This window comes from Rhinolophus sinicus, linkage group LG07 (genome assembly GCF_036562045.2).
Source record: "Rhinolophus sinicus isolate RSC01 linkage group LG07, ASM3656204v1, whole genome shotgun sequence".
In the NCBI taxonomy this organism is placed as follows: domain Eukaryota; kingdom Metazoa; phylum Chordata; class Mammalia; order Chiroptera; family Rhinolophidae; genus Rhinolophus; species Rhinolophus sinicus.
In genome coordinates this window covers 70,122,005-70,147,021 of record NC_133757.1, presented here as the reverse complement: position 1 = coordinate 70,147,021, position 25,017 = coordinate 70,122,005, and the positions used below count along the sequence as shown (strand labels likewise).

Below are 25,017 nucleotides of genomic sequence, written 5' to 3'. Positions count from 1 at the left end.
GCCTTGGGACAGTTTGGGTGAGCCCAGCCCTCCTTTCACTGCTCCGTAACTACCACCATCCTGCTGTCCGAGCCAGTGCTGCCAGGTCGTGAGGTGCCTGCCAGGCCTGGAGCAGTAGCTGGCGAACCATGTGTGCTGCCTCCCGGCATTGTCTCCCCATCCCTGGGGGTTGGTCAGTGTCCTGTTCTCTGGATCAGTGTGTGAGGTGGCTGGACTATGTCCTGTGAGTGGGTGGCCGGGCCCTGTGTGTAGCAGAGAAGGTTAGTGGCCAGTGTGACCTCGCCACCCTGAAACCCTCCTCCTGCTTGGCCCTCAGCTCACCTGCCCCCACCCAGCACCCGCTCTGCCTGACCTTTTGCCTGACTGCCACCAGATTCCTGTCACCTCATCCTGTCCTCTCTTTGCCTCCTCCGCCCACCCTGCCCGCCCAGTTCATGGATGGGAGGTACTGGATTTACTCTCCCCGGCATCGCCGACTGCGGGCCATGACGCTGAGCTCCTCAGGGACTGTAAGTGACCACAGCAGGCCTTCAGGGAGCCCCGCTGCCCGGAATAGTCGGGAGCCTCAGGGCCTGGCCATCCCATTTCCTCTGAGAAGGGACCTGGGGAAAAGAATCACACAGCCGAGGGCAGTTGTGCGGGTCGCTGTGCTGAGTGCGTCCCGCAGTGATGTTGCTTAATCCCCTGCGAAGTGGGCATGAGCAACTGGCAGGTGCACTGCGGGGGCCCAGGGGTCTGCATCTGACCCCCAGCCATAGGCCATCTCTGCCCCTCATCCCAGCCTCCCAAGCCAGGGACGTGTGGGGCAGACATGTCTCACTTGTTTGGACCTTGATGCTGACAGCTCCCCAAGGGCCATGTCCCCCTCTGATGGGGACTATCACATAGGTCAGTGAGGGACTGTAAAGCTGGTTTCTTAGGTGCAGGAGAGTGGAGATGGTATCTCCATACCCGTTTCACAGATGGAAAAACAGAGGCTTTGGTTCCCCAGGAAGCCCATGAGAGCACACGGTTTAGTCAAAATCTGGGTGCAGACCCCAAGCAGCCCCTGTGTGTAGTAGACGCTTGTCTACCCAGCATGCTTGGGACGCTATGTGGTTGTCATGCAGCGATGGCCTTGTCTTGTTATTGTCGTCATGAGCAATAAATGAGGGGCCTAGATCCGCACAGCGTGAACTGGCAGAACAGGGTGAAGAACTGAAGCAAGAATGTCTGTTCTCGAGAGGCAGACCCTCAGAGGCTCACACCCCAGCCCCAAAGCAAACTCCTCTGCAAGTCCCTGGGTGTTGGGTGCTGCCGAGCCACCCCTTCCCCAGTGCCTCTCGCTACACTCTGTCCTCCTGAAATGGGATGCTCCCTCCCAGTGATGCTCCGTGATTCAATGGCTTAGGACATACAGCAGCCCTCAAGGGCTCCCCGGGGGAGCATTTTGCCTGGAGGGGGTTGACCCGGATTTTGAAACAGATACCTGGGGTGTGGAGAGGAAGAGGAAAGGGCGTCTTGGCAGGTGACAAAGCAGAAACAGAAGCGTGCGGGCTGGACGGGAGGACAGCTGGACGAGCGGTGGGAGGAACCCTCAGGCAAGCAGGGAGGACATGCCCATGGCCTGATTTTAGTGAGATCACCACCACTTTCTAGATGCCTCCCTCCCCCAGGCTCAGCTCTCTACAGGGTTCCAGTGGGGAACCTTGTCCCACGTTCTGAGCCCCAGCAGGGCAGCTGCCCCAGCAGCCACCCTGTGTTGGGCACTGGGCACAGTCGGCACCCAGATGGCCCAGCCCCAGCCACCAGGCTCCCAGGTGGGTGGGGGAGGCAGATCAAGCTGCCACCAGTGGTCAGGGGTTTTTATTGTTCCGTGACTGTCTAAAGGAACAGGTAGAGCCTATGCTGGGGTCTCACTCTGCTGCCCCCCGTGCCTTTGTGCCAGTCCACAGGGCCTCCCAGGGTGCTGGGCCAGGCACCGCGTCCTCAGTGATCGGCCTGCGTGGCCCACGCAAGCCTGGGAGTCTGGCCTGTGAGGGCAGGTGTTGAGGCAAAAACTACAGGAGGGTGGGGTAGAGCAGGCACACAGATGGAGAGAGGCAGCAGGTGGGATAGAAGGGGCAGGTCTGAGGGCTGCTTGGTGTGGCTGTGGTGGGTATAGGGGCCCTGGGACACCCAGGTGGACATGGTCAGGGCAGGTGCTCCCCTCAGAGGCCAAGCAGGGGTCTCTTGGCATTGAAAGCCAGGGGTGGGAGCTTTTGGGAGACAGGAGAGAAAGGAGGAGAAAGCAGACTGCAGGAGCCCTGAGGAGGCCTCCAGGGCCTAGGGAGGTTCTTTAGGTGGGAGCAGACCTGGCAAGGACGTGCACCCACCCCATCTGACACAGAATGGGGGACCCTCCCTAGACACAGCTGGAAGACCAGCCACCCACCACCACCACCACCCTGTGGGCCAACAGCCCCTGGAGCCCACATGGCAGGCAGGATCTGAGGTTGGAGTGCCATGGGGAGAGGACAGCAGAGCACACCAAGCCCCGCCACCCTTCCTCCTCCTCCTGCTGTGCCCGGCCTGCCCTGACTGCACTCAGCACTTCCTGCTGCCCATCCTGCCTGCCCCAGCCACTCAGCCCCAGAGGCCTGGCCCCCAATCCTGCGTCGCCCAAGGGCCATCCAGGTTGGGGGCAGGTCCCAAGGGAGAGGGCAGCCGGGGGCTGAGCTACCCACTTGTCCCGCATTGAGGGTCCGCCTCTTTTATTTCTGTTTCTTCCTTCCTCCCTCTCACCTCTCTTGTGCCTCCTCACACCCTGCTCTTCTGCGCCCTTCTTGCACGTGCCGCCCGCCCACTCTCCAGCCCACCGATGACAGGAGCTGGGTTTACTCCCCACTCCACTATAGCACGCAGGCCCACCCAGCCTCCGACGGCGAGAGCGACACAGTAAGTGCACCCGACCCACCAGCCTTGCCCATTTGGCACCATGACCCCCCCAGACACCCTAAGAACAGATGGGGAGACAGGTCTTGGGTGGGAGGGGCAGGCCTGGTCTCTTACTGCGAGCTGGCCCATGGGGTAAGTATTTGGGCCTATGTCTGGCCTTCATGCCCAATATGTCAGCACTGGGGCCAGGCACCACCGTGGGAGGCCCGGCGGGTGGGGGTCTGGCCCCCGCCCATTGCGCCCTCACCCTCCCCTCTTGCCTTCTACAGTAATCTCTATGTAGTCACCGACCCGGAGCAGAGCGCCCACTGCCACCCTGGTTGCTTCCTGGAAGCGCTACCCACCCAGTTCAGCCCAGAGCGCGGGACATGCCTCCTGGCCACCGCTGGACTTTGCTCGCCCACGTCCTCCCCTCTGCGACGGTCGCCAATGCTCGAAGCTGCAGAGTGACGGCCCAGGCTCCGTCAACTACCTATGCCTTTGATACTGTGAACCTTTCTGAATTTCCAATCACATATTTATTTTGGGTCCTTACTCTTTGCACAGAGATGGCGGCACATATGTGCTTTTTTTAAAAAAAAGAAAGAAGAAAAACAACGGAAAAAGAGACTCCATTCCATGCACTTTTTTCGTTCTTTGCTGTGCTTGCATGTGTCTTGCTGAGGGAACAAAGCCCATTGGCTTTGGGGACCTGCACCCCAGTGGCCTGGTCACCCTGACTGAAAATCTATGCTCTGAGTCTCAGCCAGCGCCGCCCTGCTCCGCCTCTCTCCATCTTGGATGGAGCTCCTAGAAGGGAAGGGCCATCGGGTCCCTACTGGTCCCCAGGGCACCTCTCGAGGCCCCCCACCCGCACCCAGCAGCCACTCTCAACTCAGGTTTGCGGGCTGCGGGCTGGACATCCATCTTTGGGGGAGGCTGACTGGTGGCCTGGGGGTGGCTCTCCATCCTACTGACCCCTCCAACTCTCAGCGTCTGTTTCTCCACCACCACCCCCACCCCAGATGACCTGGGAGCAGGAATCACCGGGCAGCAACTGAAATTCGGACACATGGCCGCCCCCTCTCAATGGAGCTCAGGGCTGTGGCTGTCTCTCTCCTTCACATGCACAGCTCAGTGTTGGGAGGACAGGGCCCAAGTGATGAGAGACATCCTTTTAAAGCAGGATTTACCCCCACACGTCCAACTCTGAGAGGATACGGCCAGGCCCTCTGCCACAGGACTTCCGGAGAGCTTATGTCCTGGAGCAGGGGCCCTCCCCATGGGCAGACCACACGGCCTAGAGGGACAGACCCTCTCCAGCAAAAGTTCCCCCCAGACTTGGGTGGGCAGGCTTTCTCATTTTTAAATGATAGTGACATCTGTGACAATTAAAAGGGGAAGAAATTCTTCATGAAAAATAATTTTTTTCTTTGGTTTGTCATCTTCAGGACAGCCACTCCTGGGCCCAGAGTCCCATAGGGTGGCTGCCAGGGTACCCTGCTGTGTGCGGAGGGGGCTGCTGGAGCCAACAGCTTTGCAGGGTCTCTCCTGCCGCTAAGCAGATTCACTCCCACCTCCTGAGAGGTGGAATGTCAGTGATGGCTGCCTCCTGCCCGCTCTGCAGACCCCCACTCAGCTCCACATGGGAGGAGCTGGGAGCCAGCTCAGAGTGGAAGCTGCACCTGGAAGAATTTGTGACCAGTCCGTGCCTCCCTGGGAGAGCCTGAGACAGCTAGAGAACCCACCAATCTAGGAGTCTGATTTTTTGAGTCTGTTGCAAGCTGTATACACTACTGCCTCTTGTCCCCCTTGCACAGCCTGCTGGAGGGAACATGTTGGCCTGGCTGCCGTCAGCTCCTCCCCGGAGAACCAGACTGTGCCCTGGGGGTTCACCCCTTGTTGCCCCTGGGGCAGCACCCGGCTCTGAGCAGGGTTGCCAGGGACACTGCGTAGCCTGGGGAAGGTGCCACCCAGAGGACCTGTCAGAACAAGCTGGTGGGTGGCCCAGACTAGAAGCAAAACGGCCTCCTCTCCTTCCTACCTATGGAGGATTTGTCCAGATCCTGGGAGCGCCCTCACCTGGATTTCAGAGCAGTGCAGACATGCAGGCCACGTGCCACAAGTCCTCAGTCTGTCCATGACTCGTCCCACCAAGCGGGCAGGCAGGCTGAGCGGGCAGAGCTCTGAAGGTACATCTTGGACCTCGAGGATGAACCGGGACAGCTGTATCATCCAAATGCCGACGTGGGCATCCCCACCCAGGCTCCCAGAGACATCGTGAGTTCAGGTGGGGATACCCAGAGCAGCAGCCACAGTCCTTAAGCAGTGGGCGCTGTATCCAAGGCCACCTCAGCCTCCTGGAGCTATGAGTGAGGAGGGGAGCCACCCGCGTGGCCGTCAGGTCCCCGGTCCCTGCTGGGCCCCTCAGGTTCTCCTGAGTGGATCACGGAACAAGTGCATAGTCAGATGCTGACTTGTAGGAGAAATTTGCAAAACTGGATATCATGACATTTCTATTTTCATGTTAAGTCACGAAGATCCCTTAGGAGACCCATTTTGTGTTGCATTCTTTGTCCCACTTCAGAGATTGGTAACCTCAATGTTAAAGTGGTCCCAGGACTGTTCGAATGTGAGGCATTTTTTTATTCTTTTTGGGGGTGGGGGGAGGCAAGACCTTATTTATAATATGTAGTGAACTCCTGGCCTTCGCCAGACCGCCTGCCAGGAAGTTCCTGGACCCACCCAGCTGTTGCCCCGCCCCCTCCAGGATGGAAATCTGTAAATTGGCCAGTTTCCCTCCTGAGTCATGCCCCTCCCTCCATGGCTGCTGTCGCTGAGAATGTGGGCAGCATCTGACTTGATGTACTGTAAAAAGGAAAGGCATTTCTTGAGACTGACAAGTGGAACTTTCTGTGAGTCCCCTGCCAGCCTCCTCTCACTATCCCCTCCTACCACCTGGCTCAGTGCAATACTCCCGTCCCCGGTGGGGTCCCTTGCCATGGTACTCTTCCTTGCAGGCCCTCGGTCTCCACCCCAACCTCGTTTTTATGGCTGACCTGATGTTGAAACACAACGAAACTGCAAACCTTGTGTGTCTTAATTTTCACCAGGGGTCCTGTGTCCTCAGCCCAAGATCTGGTGTGCGACAATCCAGAGCACGGCCTCCTGTGGGCGCCTCTGACCGTGCAGCCACTGCTGGCCCCATAACACTCATATGCAGCCCTGGGCCCCATCCCTGCCCCTTTTTACGTTGAAGAGATCTAATAAATCGGGTAAGAAGCTCTGTCGTCTCTTTGCCTCTTTGCTTCTCTGTGCATTTGTTCCCGTGGTGTCTGGTTGGGAGTTTGAGGACTGGCTTTGAAAACCCTCGTGAGATTTAAAATAACAAAATGCAAATTCCTTAATAAGGGTGGCCTCTTTTGGGTTTCAGTTCAGCTTGAAAAACTTAAAAGCTTCTGATATCAGTGCAGCCTAGCTCAAAGGAACAAACACTCCCCAAAGTTTGTATTCCTTCTGCCAGAGTGGGTCAAATTGAGTAATGCATGGACCCCTTTTAAGGAGAAACTATTTCCTCCAGACTCCCAATTTAAGAAACATTGCGTTGAAAGGTCTGGTCTGTGAGTGAGCCCTGGGAAACCCAGTTGTGATCATAGATGGAGATGTAGAATGGCATAGCTCATTTGAAAACCAGACACGCAGATGATCTGGGATGTGCTTTCCTTATGTTCAAAGATTAGTACGCAAATACTCTCACAGACGCATCTGCATTTTGAAGCTCATGGGGCCAGGCCCCCTCCCATTTTGGGCCATCCCATCACCGGGACCACCCACATCCCATGACTATCAGGGTGGTGGGAGATGGCCTTCAATGTTTCCTTTAGAAGGCTCCCTCTGTGCCACCACACCCACCCCACACCTGGGTACCAAACAGAAGCAGAGCATGCAATGCCAGCATTTAGGGTGGTGTTATGAAGCTATATTTTAAAATAAACATTTAAAGAATTACCTTAAAATATTAAGTACCATTCTCTGGGGTGGGCTGGGGGAGCTAGGAGCAGGACTTCTGGGTCCTCCACATTTCCTGGCCTCCAGTTCTGTTCCCTATGGTCCATCTTCTCCACTAGCCCCACGGGGACTCCTCCAACAGCCAGTACCCCGTTCATCCCTCCCTCGGCTCCCTAGCACTCACAGAACGAAGCTGACCACCAAGTTAAAATTGCAGCTCCACGCTTCCTCTTTGGGGTCAGGGGAGGGGAGGTGTTAAAATGACTCTCTGAGCCTCAGTTTCGCCATATATAAAATGGGTTGATGGGGAACTCGGAGTTGAAATTCAAGTATAAAAATAAAAAAATAAAACAACCCCTGAAATACATGGGCTCTGAGGGCCAAGGGACCTCACTCCCCAAACAGGCCTCTACTTGGCCCCACCTCCCTGGCTCTGCCCCAGGCTACGTTCTCTTGATGCCCTCCTCCTAGGCCCCGCCCACACCAGCTCTGCTTCTTCCCTGGACCCGCCTCTTCTTGGTACCTCCCCCCTAGACCCGCACCACTCAGTTCCTGGTTCGTCCTTGCACCGCCCACAGCACCTCGCGTAATCCTAAAGCACGAGGACCCACATGGGGCTGCCCCTAGCACTACCTGAAGGGCGAGACCCCGACTCTGGAAGCCACAGTCCGGCTGGAGTCCATCACGCGTACAATGTTTGCAGGAGGTGGGAGGTTACAGGGCGTCCGAGTCCCCGCGGGATGGGGTGGCAGGATGGGTTCTTATCTCCCGGCTCAGGCGCGGACGGGACAGACCGGCGCGCGCCACGGCCGAGGAAGGCCCCTGGCGCAGGCCCCGGATATTTGTGTCAGCGCTGCCGCTACCGTCCCCCCCGATGGGTCGGGACACACGCTCCCGCTCGCGGTCGGCTGGTCGTAGAGGCCAAAGGCAGCGGAGTCGGAGCCGAAGTCGGAGCGGGAGCCATGGGCGAAACCGGCGGCACCGGGACGACGAGGGGCGGCACAGGCGGAGGCGGCGGAGCAGGCGGAGGCGGCGGAGCCGTGAGCGCAGGTGGGGTTGCTACGTGAGCAGCGTAGGGGAATCAGGCTTCTGCCCTCGGGGAGCTAGAAGACCCCCTGAGTTAGTTGGGGAGGCTTTCTGGAAAACGAGACGTCAGACAGCGAAAGGAAGGCGAGTGGCATTCCAGGCAGGGCACCTGGTGGTGACAAGGACAGCAAGGAGCGCAGTGAGCGCGGCGGGGGGAAGTAGGAGATGAGGTGAGAAGGGTAACGGCAGACTGTTACCATGGACTCAAAAGGGTCCGCTTGCCTGTGCTCATCCAAGCCAAAAGTAAACACGAGCAAGAATTTGCCGCAAAGAAAGTAAAGGTTTATTTGAGGAGTTGGCGCCACGTCCGGAGACTCAGGTGAGCTATTGCTTTCAAAAACCTGGCTCCCCGATGGCCTCTAGTGGCCAGGTTATATATGAAAAAAGTCATTAATCGTGGTTGCTATGGGAGTTGGGGCTGGGGGCTCTACTGATTGGTCAGGGCTGAGACCAGGAGCAGTTGATCATGGCTTCAGGTCCTGGTGTCACGGTACTATTCGGTCACGTTTTCAAGGAATGCGTCCGTGGGGCCGTTCGGCTTTCATAAGACGAGCTGAAACATAACTGAGGCCAAGCTCTTATTCTTGTTTTATTAAAACATTATTCTAGCTTGAGGTTTAATTATTATATCCTAGTCATGGTTGATAGAACTGAAGCTTTATTCTTAAATGAATTTGATGTTCACCAGAACCTAATGTTCTAAGGGCTTAATGATAAAAATGGAGCAGGCATACGGTATACGGACAGGTAGAAAGATCTGGCGGAAAGAATGGAAGGGTGTTGTGGTTCTGTGAGGCTGAACAAAGCCAGCTTGGATTCAAGCAGAATGCATACTAAAGAAATGAAGTTCATGTGCGGTTACAAGACCAGACTGTGCAGAATCTTCTGTACCGTGGCAAAGGGTTTAGCCATTATTTGGAGGGAAGTAGGGAGTCATGTGGTATGACTTACTATTGCAGAACTCCCTGTGGTTTTCGCGTGGAAAGGGACTGGCTGAGGGGGTAGGCAAGAGTGACACCAGGGGAGAGGAGGATGATACAGGTGTCACCATCCATCGCCATAGTGGCTGTAATTAGGCACAGCTGATTGCCCTCGAGGCTGAGAAGGTGGCTTTTCCTTTTGAGTCTTATAAGGTCGTTGCCAGCCAGGAATTCCACGAAGATATAAGTAACAGAACAGAAATAATGGAGAGATGCTTTAAGCCAGGGTTTAGCCAACTGCAGCCTGTGACCAAGGCAACAGAGGATGGTGGCCTTCATAAGAAGGAGGGTGTGGGAGGCACCGGTGGGAAAGTGGGTAGATTTGAGTGGGATTTCAGAAGTAGAGGTGACATTTGCTAATGGAGGTGGGTGTAAGAGGGAAGAACTGTTGATGACAGGTGGCAGGACTCAGGTGATTCCTACTAGGACCTGGGTCTCAGCTTCCCCATGGGTCACAGTCCTTTTCTTCTGGAGTGGGGCAACTGGCCAGTCTTGGCTTGAGTCTGTTCTAGCACAAAGGAACCAGTGATGGGAACTGACTCCCAGACCTGGGTCCCAGTGCTGACTCAGCCCCTAACAGGCTGTGATACCCAGGCCAGTCTCTGCCGCACTGTGTCTTCAAGATTTCCGTGGGGGCCTCTCCAGACAATGCCTTGTCTCCCATCCTTCCAGCCTGTTCCCCACTCCATCGCCAGAGTGGCTATAGTCAGGCACTGTGATCGTCCTCGAGGCTGAGGAGGTGGCTTTTTCTTTTCAGTCTCATAAGATCATTGCCACCCAAGAATTCCAGGAAGATATAAATAGCAGAACAGAAATAATGAAGAGGTGGGTTGACCGGGGGTTTGGCCAACAGTAGTCTGTGACCAAGAAGAATTTTTACATTTTGAAATAGAAAGGAAGATGTGAGAATTATATGAAATTCAAATTTTGGTGTCCAGACTAAAATTTTATTTGAATATAGCCATGCCCATTTGTTTACATACCATCCACACTGTTTTGGGGTTTTTTTTTTGTTTTTTACATTTCAATCTGTAGCAATTATTGCATTTTTTATTTAATTTTTTTTATTGGGGAATATTGGGGAATAGTGTGTTTCTCTAAGGCTCATCAGCTCCAAGTCATTTTCCTTCAATCTAGTTGTGGAGGGCGCAGCTCACTGGCCCATGTGGGAATTGAACCAGCAACCCTGTTGTTCAGAGCCCGTGCTCCAACCAACTGAGCCATCCGGCTGCCTCTGTCCACACTGTTTTTGCACTACAACGGCAGAGCTGCTTTTTTGCAGAAAAAGTTTGCTGACCCTGGATTAAGGCTCCGGTGGTGATATTTTAGCATTGCCTGACATGTAGCAATAAATCTTGTTATTACCATCTTTGTATTTTTCCATCTACTGTTTTCTAGTATTTGAATTGTTCACAAGAATCAGCCAACCCTAAATATGTAATTAATGTTTATGAAACTTTTATCAATTTTATAGTCCATGTTCAAGGACTGCAAAATAATTGGTTTTCATAGTTCAGGATTTTTCCTGAACTATGTTTCCGTAGTTCAGTGAGCTTACTAGGTGGACTGTTTAACAAACTAAATACACACTTGGATGTTACTCTCCATGTTCAAAGGCCTCGAAACACTAATGAATCTATCCTTAGGGGTGTGCCCATTCCCTTCCCTCCTCCCAGTGCCCTTCCCTGGCTCTTTATTGCTGACAGTTTTATTCTAGTTCACTCCTGCCCATTCTGTAGGACCAGTTTAAGCGCACCTTCTCCTGGAAGCCCTCACTTGATACCTTGGACAGATCAGATTCTCTGGTCCATACACGTAGAGTTTCTACACCATCCTGCCCTCACCCTCTTCCTCTCCCGCTCACTTACTCTGCTCCAGCCACAGGGGCCTCCTCGCTATTCCTTGAATATGCCGAGTAAATTCCTGCCCCAGGGCCTTTGCTTCTGTTTTGCCTTCTGCCTGGATCATCCTCTCCCCAGATCTCCCCATAGCGCCCTCCCCCACTGCTTCCAGAGTAACCTCCACAGGGAGACTCTCTGTGACCTTCTATCCTGATGTTATATCATTCTTTGTGGCTCAAAGCACAGTATCACACCGTGTTTACTTGTCAGTGTGAGCCCCATGAAGGCAGGGGCCATCAATGTTTTGGTCCCTGCTGGGTCCCCAGAACTTAGAACAGCACCTGACGCACAGCAGGCGCTCACTAAACATCTGTCGACCAAATGAGTGACCAGCGGGCAGTAAGCAGACCTTTGTGATTCTGTCTGCAGGTCGGATTCAGAGGAGGACCAGTGGCAGCGGCGAGGGAGACAGAGCCGGAGCCCCAGAACCCCTCGATGGCGCTCAAAGGACTGGTCCTCTCAGTCTGATTCAGGCAGTGAGCGGCGGCGGCAGCGGGGCCACTGGGCCCGCAGGCGGTGGACGCGCTCTTGGTCTCCGGGCTCCTCCGTGTCCAGCTCAGCATCACCAGACCTGTCCCAGAGCTCACGGGAGGCAGCCGAGGCCCTGAGCCAGCAGCAGAGCCTGCAGGAGCGGCTGCGGCTGCGTGAGGAGCGGAAGCAGCAGGAGGAGCTGATGAAGGCCTTCGAGACGCCTGAGGAGAAGCGGGCCCGGCGCCTGGCCAAGAAGGAGGCCAAGGAGAGGAAGAAGCGGGAGAAGATGGGCTGGGGCGAGGAGTACATGGGCTACACCAACACCGACAACCCCTTCGGCGACAACAACCTCCTGGGCACCTTCATCTGGAACAAGGTGAGCCCGTCTGAGCCGCACGCCACGCCTGGCAGGCGGTTCTGTTGGCACCGATCGCACATTCTTCCTGCCTTTCTGATTGTTTCTGCTTTGCATACTTTTTACAACTTCTGTTTCAAGAGACGTTTGTAGCGCTCGTAGCACATGTTCCCAGACTATGCCTTGCAGAGTTTATCTTACACACACACGTGCGCGCACACACACCGGTTCTGCCAGCCTTCACTCCGTTAACTGTCCATTGCAGGGTAACATTTCAGGTGCACTTTGCCCCCCAAACCAGCCTGACCTCAGTGTGACTAGAGAACTGGTTCTTAGCGTCACGCGCCCAAGATGGGATTCCACAGTTAGAGACTGCTGTCCGCTGATTCTTGAGTCGCAAACTACACCCGATCTCTTCCCTACACCCATGGCCTTGGGTACATGGTCGAAAATAACAGAATTTCTCTCAGTTCTGGAGGCCAGAAGTCTGAAATCAGGGTGTCAGTAGGGCCATGCTCCGTCTGGAGGGCCTGGGGGAGGGTCCTCCCTGCCTCGTCCAGCTTCTGGTGGTTGCTGGCAACCCGTGGCTTGTAGACGCATCGCTCCAGTCTCTGCCTCTGCTGTCATACGGCCATCTTCCCTCTGTCTTCACATGGGGCGTCATCTCTGTATCTGGGTCTAAATTTCCCTTTCCCTATAAGGACGCCAGTCATTGGATTAGGGCCCAGCCTCATCCAGTATGACCTCATCCTAACTAATTCCACCTGCAGAGACCCTATTTCCAAATAAGGTCACAGTCACAGGGTCTGGGTGTTGGGACATGGACATAACTTTTGGGAGACATAGTTCAACCTGACAGTGCCCGTCGGTGGTGGGGAAGGTGAGCAGGTGGGCACAGCCAGAGGCCAGGGTGTCTCCCGCTCGTCACACACACTCCAGGGAATGGTTTCTTGCCATTGTCTTGAACACACCGAGCCCATTCCACCTCAGGGCCCGTGCTCTTGCCATTCCTCTGCCTTGGAACACTCCCCGCCTTTTCCCCTGGCTGGTTCTTTCTCGTCCTTCAGACCTTGGTTGACATGGTCCCTCTTCTGAGAGGCCCTCCTGCCCCCTTGGTCCCTAAGGTCCTCCCCTGCCCCCCCCACCCCCCACCCCGTATTCTTTATTGTGACACTGCCTCTCCCTTCCTAGCACTTTACTGACAAATGTGTATCGTGCGCCTGGGGGTGGTAGAGACGATGTAGGTCCTGGGCACACATCCACGATGAGCGAGACAAAAATCCCTGTCCCTGTGGGGCCAGCAGTCTTTGTGGGAGGCGACTGTAAATGAGTAAGTTGGCAAAGTATGAATAGGAGAGAGCAGGGTGGGGTGGTGGCTGCCGTTTCATAAGCTGGTCCAGAAAGGTCGCACTGCAAACGTGACATCTAAATACACATCCTAATTAATAACGTGTACTTCCTACCAGACTGAGCGCCACAGGGCAAGCTCTGTCCCCAGAGCCTGGCACACAGTACGCGCTCAATAAGTGTGAATGAACAAGCTTGCTGTAGCTCGGTGTGGTGTGTGCACATGCGTGCTCAGGCATTTCCCCAACGAGCTTTCTTGGATCCCTGCCCAGCCTCGGGGAGCTCACCCCACAGGAGGGCTTCATCAGTCCCCTGCCCCCCCCCGGCCCCCCCGCCCCCCCGTGATAAGCACATGAAGGGTTGACCCCAGCTCAGCCACTGAGGCCTGTCTAGGCCAGGGAGGGTGCTAGACAGATAGGCCGGCAGTTGGGCGGTGTCACACATCTTGTCCCCCTGTTCTTGGGGCCACTGGGCTGGCAGGCTGGGCAGTCATGCTGAACATTCACACACACTGTGCACCAGGCGTTGTTCAAAGGGCTCGTCTTGCTGCAGCCTCATCCGCGTCAGGCCACTGAGCTGCTTGCCCAAGGTCACCCCGCTCTGGAATGGCAGAGCTGGGATTTGAACCGGCTCCCCATCTGGGTCTGTACCTGTTGTTCTGTGTAGCCATAGAGACGGGAAATCATGTGGCTGGGGAAACCAAGGAGTGGCACGGGCATCGAGGGGTGAGTGGCCCTGAGCCCGGCAGCCCTATGTCCCCTGGAGGTGTGTTTTTCCAGGTAAAGGGGGATCCTTGAATGCACCTCGGAGCCAGTGGTGGGGAGGCTGATTGTCTGGAAGTGTGGGGCTCGGTGCCCAGCTCAGGCCAGAAATGTGGGGTGATGTCAGAGGGTTTGAGCCGTCCCAAGCCCAGGCGATGATACAGGGAAGAACCTCTGACTGAGTTCGTGGTGCCCTAAGGTTCTGTGACCCTGGACAAGCCTGCTTTCAGGGTCTCCCTCTCATTCAGTCGCTGTTCCTGCCTCTCCCGACAGGCAGCTGGGGTCTGAGCTGCTGCGGGTAAGGACGCCACACGGCCGGTGCAGCTAGGCTTCTGTGTGAGGAGTCAGCAGGTCCCATTCCAAGTGAGACTCCGCGAGCCCCATGGGGCGCCAGACTGCCTCCTGTGTGTCTTAGCACACGTCTCCCTCACAGTAGAGGGGGCTCCGAAAGGTTGGACCATATGGAATCGGTTCTCTAGGCATTGAGGGGCGTGTCTTCTAGCAGACACAGCAAGGTGGGGCCGGGGCGGCTCACTTTTCTCAGCCCCACTGTCCTCGCCTGCAGAGCAGATGCTGCGGCCCAGGCGTCCCGGCCTGTTCACCAGTGCATCGAAGCTCCCTGGTGGGGGTGCCGGGTGGGGGGGAGGCAACTCTGCTCAACAGGCATGTGACTGACCCTTCCAGGCCCTGGAGAAGAAGGGGATCAGCCACCTGGAGGAGAAGGAGCTGAAGGAGCGGAACAAAAGGATCCAGGAGGACAATCGGCTAGAGCTACAGAAGGTCGGGGTGCCCTTGGCCTGCCCACATGGGGTCAGGAGGCCTTCCACCATTGGGGCGCCTAGGCTGGTTCACTCTGTCTTAAGTCAGATGAGACCTGATTGGCTTACATGAGAAGTCCAGGGAAACATGGCTTCACGCACAGCGGGATCCAGGGGTTGAGGCAATGTCTCCCATGAGCTGTTTCTGTCCAGCTTGGCTCTGCTGGCCTCTGGGCTTTACTTTCAGATGCTCCCCTCAGGGTGGCTAAAATGGCCCCACTAGCTCCAAGCTGCTGTGTCTCCAGTGGAAAGAGGGCCCCTTCTGCACCAGGGTCTGTCTGAAACCTCAGGTGTCCGTGGACCAATCTCTATCCAGGGCTGGTGGGTTAGAGCCAGGCCCGGGTTACAATCCTACCCCTGACCCCAGGGAACCCCATGGCCTAAGAGCTCGCAGGACAGGCAGGCCCCACGAGACTCCCATTGTCCAGGTGTCCCACCCTCATCCTCCCCATGTGCCTTCAGGTGAAGCAGCTACGGCTGGAGCGAGAGCGGGAGAAGGCTATGCGGGAACAAGAGCTGGAGATGCTGCAGCGGGAGAAGGAGGCAGAGCACTTCAAGACCTGGGAGGAACAGGAGGATAATTTCCACCTCCAGCAGGCCAAGCTGCGGTGCGGGGGCGCGGGGGGCGCGGGGTCTGCCCGCCATGCTGTGTCCTCTCCCTCATTCCCAGCTCCGGGGCCCAAACACACGGAGCCCGTGCTTGCCCCAGGGCCTGTGCACTCGTTCACGCTGCTTGGAACCCATGGCCCGAGCTGCTCCCCTTCACCCTTTGGGTTTCTGCCTATTGCCTCCTTGGGAGGCCCTCCCCGGCCCCCTTTCTGGCACCAGCCCCTGCTTTGTGTGCACACCTGTTGCTGGTGTGTCCTGTCTCACCCGTTGGGCTGGGTGTGGAGGAGACACCTGAATCTACCTGTGCCATGTGGCCGAGGTACACGCGCGAAGTAGTGTGCTGGATGCGGGGCCGCAGGGACTGCGCTAGTCCCTCCGCTCGCAGCCCACAGGGTTATCAGCTCTGTTTACAGACAAGGAAAACGAGGCTCCTGGGGGTCATGAATTCACGGCCACACGGGTATCAGTGCCAGTCCTGTCGTGTATGCTCTGGCCACCTCCCGCCCCCTTCTCGCCCTCTGCCCACCAGCCGAGCCATGGCCAGGGTCTTACACCTGCCTGGTCAAGGGGCTCCCTCAGGTTAGACGAACTCTCTAGCACGTGTCCCCGAGGGCACAGCGTCGAGGCTCTGGATCGCCCAGCTTGGGCAGCCCATCACTGGGAGGCGGGCCTCTCTGCCCCTCTGGTCCACTCCCACCCACTTCTCTTCAGACCCCATGCTCGTTCCTGCCCCTGCCCCTTTCCTGTTCTGTGCATCCTGGCTGACCCATCTTCCTCTTCCACCTGACGCCTCCTCTTGCAGAAAGCCTTCCCTTACCACCACCCCCTGCAGGCCAGCTCCTCCCCTGGCTTCCACACTGTCACCCCTGTGGGCAGGGTCTTCAGGAGGGAGGGCATGCACACCCTTGGTTCTGACACCCCCCCCCCCAACACTTCCTGCAGCTCCAAGATCCGTATCCGGGACGGGCGGGCCAAGCCCATTGACCTGTTGGCCAAGTACATCAGCGCGGAGGACGACGACCTGGCTGTGGAGATGCATGAGCCTTACACCTTCCTCAACGGCCTCACAGTCGCCGACATGGAGGACCTGCTGGAGGACATCCAAGTACGGCCCGGCCCCGCTGCCAGGCCCTGCCACCTACACCCTGGCCCCCCAGGACGTGCCTTCACCCCTCCCTTCTGTGCCTCCGCCTCCAGGTGTACATGGAACTTGAGCAGGGCAAGAACGTGGACTTCTGGCGGGACATGACCATCATCACAGAGGACGAGATCTCCAAGCTCCGCAAGCTGGAGGCCTCGGGCAAGGGCCCAGGTAATATAGGCGAGCGCCGACTCCAAGCCAGGTGACCAGGAAGGCGCCAGGGTGTGCTCTTGGCCATGCATATGTGGGTTGGTGGGAGCTGCTGGGGGCCCTATGGTTCCATGGGAAGCCTCAGGCGCTCTGCGGACCTGTGGCCCCATCGGGGAGGCCTCTATGAGCCACCAGGGGGCAGCACCGGGCAGCAGGAGCCGGCGTCCTGGGAGCAGGCCTTCCTTAAATGATCACTCTGCATCGCTGGGCTTTCCTGGGAGCTGCGCCCGCAGAGCCTTTTTGTTTGGGTTTCAAGTTTTCTCCAGAGGCTCAGTCAGTTTAAGTGAGAGCAGGACCCGACTCCACTTGGCTGGGAACCCAATGCAGCCCCGATCTGGTCAACCTGGTGTTCTTTTATAACTCGCTTTGCATTTTCCTTTCAAAGTGATGACATCTAATAATCGCAAAGGAAATGAGCTCTGAAGCAGGATTTCTGCTTGGCACTGCTGACACGGGCTGGGTCACTGTGGGGCCGTCCTGGGCACTGGGGGTGCTGAGCAGTGCCCTGCCCCCGCCCATTCAGCGTCAGGAGCACACCCAGTGTGACACCTGCAGGTGTCCCCAGACAATCCAGTGTCCTGGTGGCAGAATCACCACTGCTCTAAAAGCTCATGCCCAACCCCAGCAGGCCCTCCCACTAAAGCCAATGACTGTAACAATTCCAGTTCCTGGGGCCTCCTCCTGTCCCTGTCGCTAAGCTCCATCCTTCATCGCCTGCTTCTGGTGGCCAGAGACGCCTGCCCTCCCCTTCCCCTGGCGTGTGTAAATATCATTTGCTGCTCAGATGTGGGTTGGGATGGTTTCCTTTCTCTCAGGAAAAGGACGAATATCCTTTATTTTTATAAATGGAGTTTTGTTTTTCTTGTCCTCTTAGCAGGTCACATCCTGTAGTAACTTCCGGAGAAAGGAAGGGAAACTCTTTGTCATCAGAAATGAGTCCAGGAAGTCTCCTTTGGGGTCAGTGGGGCTGGGTATAGAACTGTTTGAAAGGGCATGTAGGGCCCAGCTACAGAGTGACAATTATGAGCGTAGCTCTGAGTACAAATCCATGCCACCAAACAACTCAGCGACCTTGACTGGCTGGCTGTTTTCTGGAAGCTGGTTGTCCCTTTTATCACATGGGGATGATAAAACTCCTCCAGGAGGACTGCATGAAGAGAAGAGTAAATAGTGTCAGATACTCGAAACAGCATCTGCTCGTGACACTGACTGTCCACTACCACCCCAGCCTTCCAGCTGAGGTGCTCAGATACTTCGAGAGCCAATCAGGCCGCCTTTCCTTGTTCCCGGGCCCTTTCTCTGCCACCCCCACCCCCACCCCACCCAGGTAGGTTGGCCCCTGCCACCCTCCTGGGCTCCCTAGACTCCAGTAAGGGAGCCCCACTTTCTGGGACCTTGCATGTCCCTTCTGTGGTTTGTGCCCTCATCTTGGTGGAGCCTGTCCTGCCATAACTTCCGGAGAAAGGCAGGAAACTCTTTGACATCCTGAGTGTTGGGAAATGCTTCTCTCCCTCTGGCTGGTGGCAGCGAGGCTGGCTACACTCTCTGGGCTGCGTGTTTCCTTCGGATGCAGAATAAGAATACCCTTCGCCACATGTCTGCCTGCTTCCAAAGCCCCACAGGCTTCTCAGGTGGTCCCTTCTGTGACGTGTCCCTTCTCTCTCTACTACTTCAGTCACCCCTCTGTCTGCTTTTCCTTCTCACGTGTTACAGCTGGCATCCCGGGTGGCTATAGGTGCTTTCAAAGATGAGCTTTAGTTTTGGCGTGATTTCCAAGAGAAGAAGGGAGCTGAGAGGTCTTGACTCCACCATTCCTGGGCACCCACAGAGCTGTCTTTAAATTCAGTTGGGCTCTTTTCCCTCCCCCCCTCCCCATAACTGGAAAATTCTAAGCACGTAGCAGGTGCAATAGAAAGTGGGTCCCCAGTGGCCCCCCCATTACCATTTTCTGCGGGTCCTCCCAGAGAGGGTCTCTGAGGAGGAGCCTCCCCTACCCCCAGGTGCTGCCTTCTGCCTCAGTGTCCCAGTCGACGTGACAGCCCCCGTCCCCCTCATGGGAGTAGCAGGCCCTGCCGGACATGCAGATGGTGTCCAGGCCTGGGACCTGGCTTCCTTTAAACATGACTTAGTAGCGCTTGGCTTCTGTGGCAGTGGTGCCAGCGGGGCTTCTGTTTGGGTTATAAGTTTTCACCGGAGGCTCCTTCCATTTGAGTGAGAGCACAGGCCTGGTGTTGTCGCTGAATTTGGTCCCGCAATGTTTCTGCGCCTGTCACAGGGCTGCTGGCCCGTGGGTTGGCCACTGCGTCCAGTGCCGCCCGGGGCTGCTGGGGTGCCCAGCAAAGTGTCTGAGGCTCTAGGTGCTGATTCCAGGGTCCCAGGTTGGTTGGCTACAGGGACTCAGGTCCTTCTTGAGCCTGTCTGGTCATCTGTGACCGTGTGTCCAGTGGCAGGGGTTCCTGAAGCCTGTTTTCTAGCAGGGAGCACGGGCTGGTCGCCCACCCCCTCATTCACCCAGCAGCTACCTTGGGACCTCACCGTGGGCCCAGCCCAGGGCTGGGGAAACAGCAGCCGGAAGCCCTGGGAGGTCCCTGCCTTCAGGAAGCCACATAGCAGGTGTGCAGGCCAGGCGTTGGAGGAGGCTTCCTGATAGAAAGGACGGTCTCGCTGAGCGCTGAGGATGGTTGTTGCTGACAGAAAGTAGCACATGTGCAAAGGATGGGGCGGGGCTTGGCATCTTTGATGAGCAACAAGACTGGCATGCCAAAGCACGTACATAGGGTCAGGCACCAGCCTTGAACTTGGGGACCTCTCAGTTTAGAGGGGAAAGGGCACGTACCTGGGTCCCCAGCTTGTGAAGGATGCTGGGACAGACTCCCCTGAAGGATAGTGGGGCCTGTTTACCTCAGGGTAGTATCAGGACTTCCCACAGCACTTGGCGAACGAGCATCTCTCCTTGTTGTGGTGGAGCGTCCAGGCCAGGCACAGGCCAGCGTTCACATGCATGGTCTCGTTGGGCTTCACAGAGGGGAAAACAGGCCCAGAGAGAGTAAGACACCTGCCCAAGGTCACACAGCTGGGATGTGTTCCAGACAGTCTGGCTGCCAGGCAGACCTTTTGGCTCCTCCATATGGTGCAGGAAAGGCAGTGTGGGCAAGGTTGGTGGTCCTGGCCCTGTTCTGAGCACCCCCACCCCCACTGCAGGTGAGAGGCGAGAGGGCGTCAATGCGTCAGTCAGCTCCGATGTGCAGTCAGTCTTCAAGGGGAAGACGTACAGCCAGCTGCAGGTCATCTTCCAAGGCATCGAGGGCAAGATCCGGGCTGGGGGCCCCAATCTGGACATGGGCTATTGGGAGAGCCTGCTGCAGCAGCTGCGCGCCCACATGGCACGTGCCAGGTGAGCAGGCAGTGGGGCCTCAGGCCCCTTAGTTAGGTGCTGCCCAAGGTGGGTCTCATTCTTCTCAGGATCTCGCCTGCGGGACAGAAGCCACCTCCACCAGGCACAGTGGATGGGGCTGGCCCTTAAGTAACTAACCTTGGGGGCCAAGGCCCCCACAGTGCTCTCCTGCCCCACACCTGGAGTCAGGCAGGGCCTCCTGCAGCAACCTGCCTTCCAGCCCTTACTGAGCACCTGGCTGGCCTTTGCTTCCCACGGGGTCAGCAGGCATCACAGGAAGCCCCCAGGCTGCCTGTCCCCACCTTCCTCCGGCCCTGCACCCTGTGTACAAATTCTCAGCATGCTTGGCACCGCTGTGTAAACACAGCCTGTCTGCCGCTGTGTGCTCGCCTCTAAATTTGCCCTCCTCCCTGCCTGCTCCACGACCAGTTCCACCCCTCCTGGCCATGGGACAGTTCTCCAGGGTCTGTGGCCCCAAGTTCTCCATTTACTCCAAGGTCGAGGCCAAAGCTTTGACCTTAGACTGACCACACTGGGCTGGCGTCCCAGACTGTATCGTACCCACTTAGTGCCCTGTCAACATCTGTCCTTGCAGCAAAAAGGGGGTGGGGTCATGAGAAAGCCTGAGGGGGAGCAGGGCCCCTTTCCTCCCAGTCGGGGTGACCACCCAGCCCATGTTCCAGGCTCCGGGAGCGGCACCAGGACGTGCTGCGGCAGAAGCTCTACAAGCTGAAGCAGGAGCAGGGCGTGGAAAGTGAGCCTCTGTTCCCCATCCTCAAGCAGGAGCCCCAGTCCCCCGGTCACAGGTAGGCCGGGCCCGGAAGTACCCCTTCCCCATCCGGGGGCCCGCCCACCCCTCACCCACCCCCTACCCACCCAGCCCTCTCTTCTCGCAGCCTGGAGCCTGAAAACCCGGCCTCAACACCCCCTGGGCCCTCCTCAGAGGGCGGCTCCGCAGAGCCTGAGGCGGAGGGGGCTGCGCAGGTGGAGGGGGAGCCGGAGGGGGAGGCCGTGCTTATGGAGGAGGACCTGATCCAGCAGAGCCTGGACGACTATGACGCCGGCAAGTACAGCCCCCGGCTGCTCACGGCCCACGAGCTGCCGCTGGACGCCCACGTGCTGGAGCCGGACGAAGACCTGCAGCGCCTGCAGCTGTCTCGGCAGCAGCTGCAGGTCACAGGTGCGCGCTGCGGCCCGGCCGCAGAGCTGGGCGGAGGGGCGGGGCGAGGGGTGGGGCCAGCCAGCAGGGCCTTGATAGCAGACCTGTCTGTCCCCCTTCCTCCCTGGCTGAATATCCACTCATCACTCGCTCATTCATTCATTGGGGCACAGTGACCAGGTGGCCCCAAGGACAGAGGAATGGTGTTTTTTACTTCCTGTGCCCAGCTCTGCTTTGAGCTCCTTATGCTCTTCGCTGGGGAGCATCTTGGCCTCTCTGGGCCACCATCGCCCTGCATACAGAAGAGAAACAGCCTCAAAAAGGCCCCTACCTGGGGTGCCCCCTGTGGATCTAATCCCTAGGCTCTCTGGCCACTTGGCAGTGGACACATGGTGTTTGGTGTCTGCCCTGGGGCAGAGATGGCCAAGGATGGGGGTACAGGGCAGCGGGGCACGTTGCAGGCCTGGGCCTGCTACTCCTTGTGCCTTCAGCCTGAGTCTCAGGTCTTCTGTGAGAGGCCTGGTGGGATGGGGCGGCCAGGCTGCCCTCCACACCACACTGGGAGCGAGGTGGCTGGTAATGGGGGGAAACCAAGGCTCAGTGGTTCCTCAGTCCTGGGTAACAGCCGTGCCACTCACAGGTGACGCGAGTGAGAGCGCAGAGGACATCTTCTTCCGGCGGGCCAAGGAGGGCATGGGTCAGGACGAGGCGCAGTTCAGCGTGGAGATGCCACTGACTGGCAAGGCCTACCTGTGGGCCGACAAGTACCGGCCACGCAAGCCACGCTTCTTCAACCGCGTGCACACGGGCTTCGAGTGGAACAAGTACAACCAGACGCACTATGACTTCGACAACCCGCCGCCCAAGATCGTGCAGGGCTACAAGTTCAACATCTTCTACCCTGACCTCATCGACAAGCGCTCCACGCCCGAGTACTTCCTGGAGGCCTGTCCCGACAACAAGGACTTCGCCACCCTGCGCTTCCACGCCGGGCCGCCCTACGAGGACATCGCCTTCAAGATCGTCAACCGCGAGTGGGAGTACTCGCACCGCCATGGCTTCCGCTGCCAGTTTGCCAATGGCATATTCCAGCTCTGGTTCCACTTCAAGCGCTACCGCTACCGGCGGTGACGGCCTCACGTTTCTCCAGGACCACTTGATGGCGGTGGTGAAGCTGGCCACCACCCCCAGCCGGTTCACAGCCCACCTCAGGCTGGTCCTTCCCCTTGCCTCCCTCACTTTGCCTGTGTGAACAGCAGGTCACAGGAACTGCCTTGGAAAATGGTGGGGATGAGCAGGCCAGGTCGGCCCAGGATTCTGACACGCAGGAGGGGCCCCTGGTGCGTTCTCAGAGCCCAGGGAACGCAGCTGGTATCGACCAACCTCACTGTCCACATGGCAGACGGGCCCAAGCCTGGCAGTGTGTGCCCTGAGCTGGGGGCTGCGTGGAGCCAGGACCTGGGGTGTCAGGCTTTTGAGGGGCAGGAAACCCAAGTCCAAAGCGTTGATGGGCCCTCGGACACAGCCAGCAGCCGCAGGGCCCACACTCCGGGCCCTTTCCCAGCTGCCTCCCTCGGAGCCTGTAGCAGTGGATCCCGGAGCCTTGCTGTGCGTGTTCCAGGAGAGACCATCTGAGGGACAGCCACGTTCTGTAGTCCCCCCACCTTGCCCCCGATGCTGGCAGTGGGGTCAGTTTCCCCCCAGGTGGGCATGAAGGACGTGTTATTGTCCACCATCAGGTCCAGGAACCACAGGTCACTGAGACGTCCTTCCTCAGCCACTGATGACAGGCGCTCCCAGGAGCCCCGCCTCTGTGGGTGCAGCTGCAGTGCCCCCGTCTGGCCTGGGTGTTCCTCTCACCTTGGGACAGGAGTGACACAGGCCACGTCCCCGCCATCGCAAAGCTGCCCATCCTCCTTGTTCCTGTGAGTCCGACAGGGACAGTCACCCACAGTCACTGTCAACAGTGCACCAGGCAGACTGACCCCAGAAACATTTCTTTTAGCGATTTATTACAGAGACATTTGCAGCCTGACGTGGGAAGAACCTACACCAGACCTTGAAGTGCCACCACCCAGCTCCTCGGTCAGTCCTGCCCAATACCAACTTCATGTGGAAATATTTCAGGTGGTTTCTCTAAAAAGACTTTTTTAGGTGGGGGAGAAATCCTGCTTATTTTCATGTAGTTTGTCTGCTCATGAGGGTGCATGCTTTTTTAATAAACACTTTATTTTAGAATAATTTTAGATTTTCAGAAACGCTAGAAAGATCGTCCAGAGAGTCTGCACCCACCCCCACCCCCAGCTGCCCCCATTGTTACCTTCGCACATAAGCATAGCACATTTGTCACAATGAAGGCATGAAACCCAACTAAGACAATCTTTCAAAAAAACAACCAGACACCTAAAAATAGTCAACAATTGTTCCTTAGGAAGTTTCTTGTAGTTGGCAGGCTTCTTCCGTCTCTGCCTCCGGCCCACAGCCTCTCCTCCCACAAGGAGGGTGCCATCACAAACATTCGACTCGACCATGGATGCCGGGAGGTGAGTAGCTGCTCACCTAGGTCAGGGGATGACTCAGGGAAGTATGTCTGGCCAAGGGGCACCCTCTCACATTGCAGACCCTGGCTCGCCCAGCCAACCTGGTCCAGGATGAAGAATACCCCATATGGCAGCACACTGACAATTGCCGCCCCCATGGTCCCCCTCGGAACCCTTGGCAGACATAACTAATCAATCACTAATTGCCAGAGCAACATTAGAAGCCTCTGGGCATCCTCCAAGCAGCTGGCAGCCGCCACCTGGTGCAGGGCAGGCCTCTGGGAGCAGGTTGAGTCTGGGGCAGACTCAGGAGGCACTTCTGTGTCCAGCATGGGGCTTGGACAGGAGGTGGTAAGGCCCATTCTGTTCTCAGCATGGGCTGTGTGTGGCTGTTGCAGCCCCTCCCACACCCCCGGACCTCATACCAACCCTACAAGACAGGATTTATATCCATTTGGGGAAACGGGGGCCCACATTTTCAAACCTAGAAAGTGGCAGTCAAGAGTTCAAACCTGGTTTCTCCAACTTGGAGGACCCCACCCCCCAGGCCACCGCTTATGTCCCAGCCTGTTTCCCCAGAGGAATCCTCCCAGCTCCAGGGAGGCAGCTGTACTAGGCAGGGGTTACAAGGTGATCATGCCCCACAACTTGTTGGTTGTATTTAGCCAGGAGCCCTTAGTCTGGAGGAGAGAGAGTTAGGCTCAGACACCAGCAGCCCAAGAAATCAGGCTGGGGTGGGGAGAAGGCACTGGGTCTAGAGGACCCCAGAAGGGACACTGAAGGCTTCCTCCAGCAAGGCTGCTGGGCAGAAAAGGAGGGTGGGTCCTACCTTGCAGGGGAAAAGGCAGATGGTACACCCAGTGCTGGGGGCTCAGCAGGGCTGAATGCAAGCCTAGGAGCTGGACTCCACCCGAGGCACTGGGGAGTCATACAGCGTGAGTGAGTGAGCTGTGCAGGGCCACGAGCTGGGTGTCAAGGAGAGCCCTCAGGCAGACTGGAGGTACTGCACCCACCCAGCTGCCCAATCACCCCCACGCTGGCCCAAGGTCCACCGGGTGTCCCTTAAACTGCCCCCACCTCCCACCCCAGCCTCTTCCTGCCGGTAGCTGTGTCCAAAGCTAAGAATAGATGCTCCCTGCCTGGCCCCCACCGGAAACCACAGCCACGGGAGGCATGTCCTGAGCCTGTCCCTCTGTTCCCACCATCTGGCCCCCCCAGGCCATCTCAAAGTCTCCCAAGCCTCTTGTGTGCCCATGGAACTGAGTAGGGGCCAACAGATGCCAGGAGTAGGAGGAAGCCCAGAGCTCAACTTCAAATCCCATCCACATGGCCTTGGCCATAT

General features: G+C 57.3%; 2 protein-coding genes across 12 annotated transcripts in view; both read left to right on the top strand.

Moving 5' to 3' along the window:
* Positions 1–6,181, top strand: part of PIP5K1C (phosphatidylinositol-4-phosphate 5-kinase type 1 gamma) — a 51,294-nt gene extending 45,113 nt beyond the window's left edge. For 5 of the 11 annotated variants that reach the window (XR_012498009.1, XR_012498016.1, XR_012498015.1 and 2 more), the window contains 3 exons: positions 317–509; positions 2,833–2,916; positions 3,186–6,181. Coding sequence is in view for 3 of the 11 variants with exons in the window: in XM_019744133.2 (XP_019599692.1) it covers positions 432–509; positions 2,833–2,916; positions 3,186–3,188 (165 nt within the window). In the remaining 8 variants the exon portion in view is untranslated. The remainder of the gene's footprint in view (positions 1–316; positions 510–2,832; positions 2,917–3,185) is intronic. The other 6 variants (XR_012498011.1, XR_012498010.1, XR_012498012.1 and 3 more) reach the window with 6 other exon arrangements.
* A 1,543-nt stretch (positions 6,182–7,724) lies between these two features.
* Positions 7,725–23,376, top strand: CACTIN (cactin, spliceosome C complex subunit). Its single transcript, XM_019744257.2, has 10 exons — positions 7,725–7,953; positions 11,240–11,717; positions 14,489–14,584; positions 15,085–15,230; positions 16,174–16,336; positions 16,429–16,543; positions 19,784–19,976; positions 20,660–20,782; positions 20,873–21,156; positions 21,776–23,376. Exons 1-10 carry the CDS (start codon positions 7,778–7,780, stop codon positions 22,264–22,266), a joined length of 2,265 nt encoding a protein of 754 aa, XP_019599816.1. The 5' UTR covers positions 7,725–7,777; the 3' UTR covers positions 22,267–23,376.
* The last annotated feature ends 1,641 nt before the right edge of the window (positions 23,377–25,017 follow it).

Bases quoted from the DNA above. Each gene is read 5' to 3' on its own strand.
- CACTIN (XM_019744257.2), top strand. From the start codon at position 7,778: ATGGGTCGGGACACACGCTCCCGCTCGCGGTCGGCTGGTCGTAGAGGC. The intron at 7,954-11,239 runs GTGGGGTTGCTA...TTCTGTCTGCAG, and splicing joins CGGCGGAGCCGTGAGCGCAG to GTCGGATTCAGAGGAGGACC. The intron at 15,231-16,173 runs GTGCGGGGGCGC...CACTTCCTGCAG, and splicing joins CTCCAGCAGGCCAAGCTGCG to CTCCAAGATCCGTATCCGGG.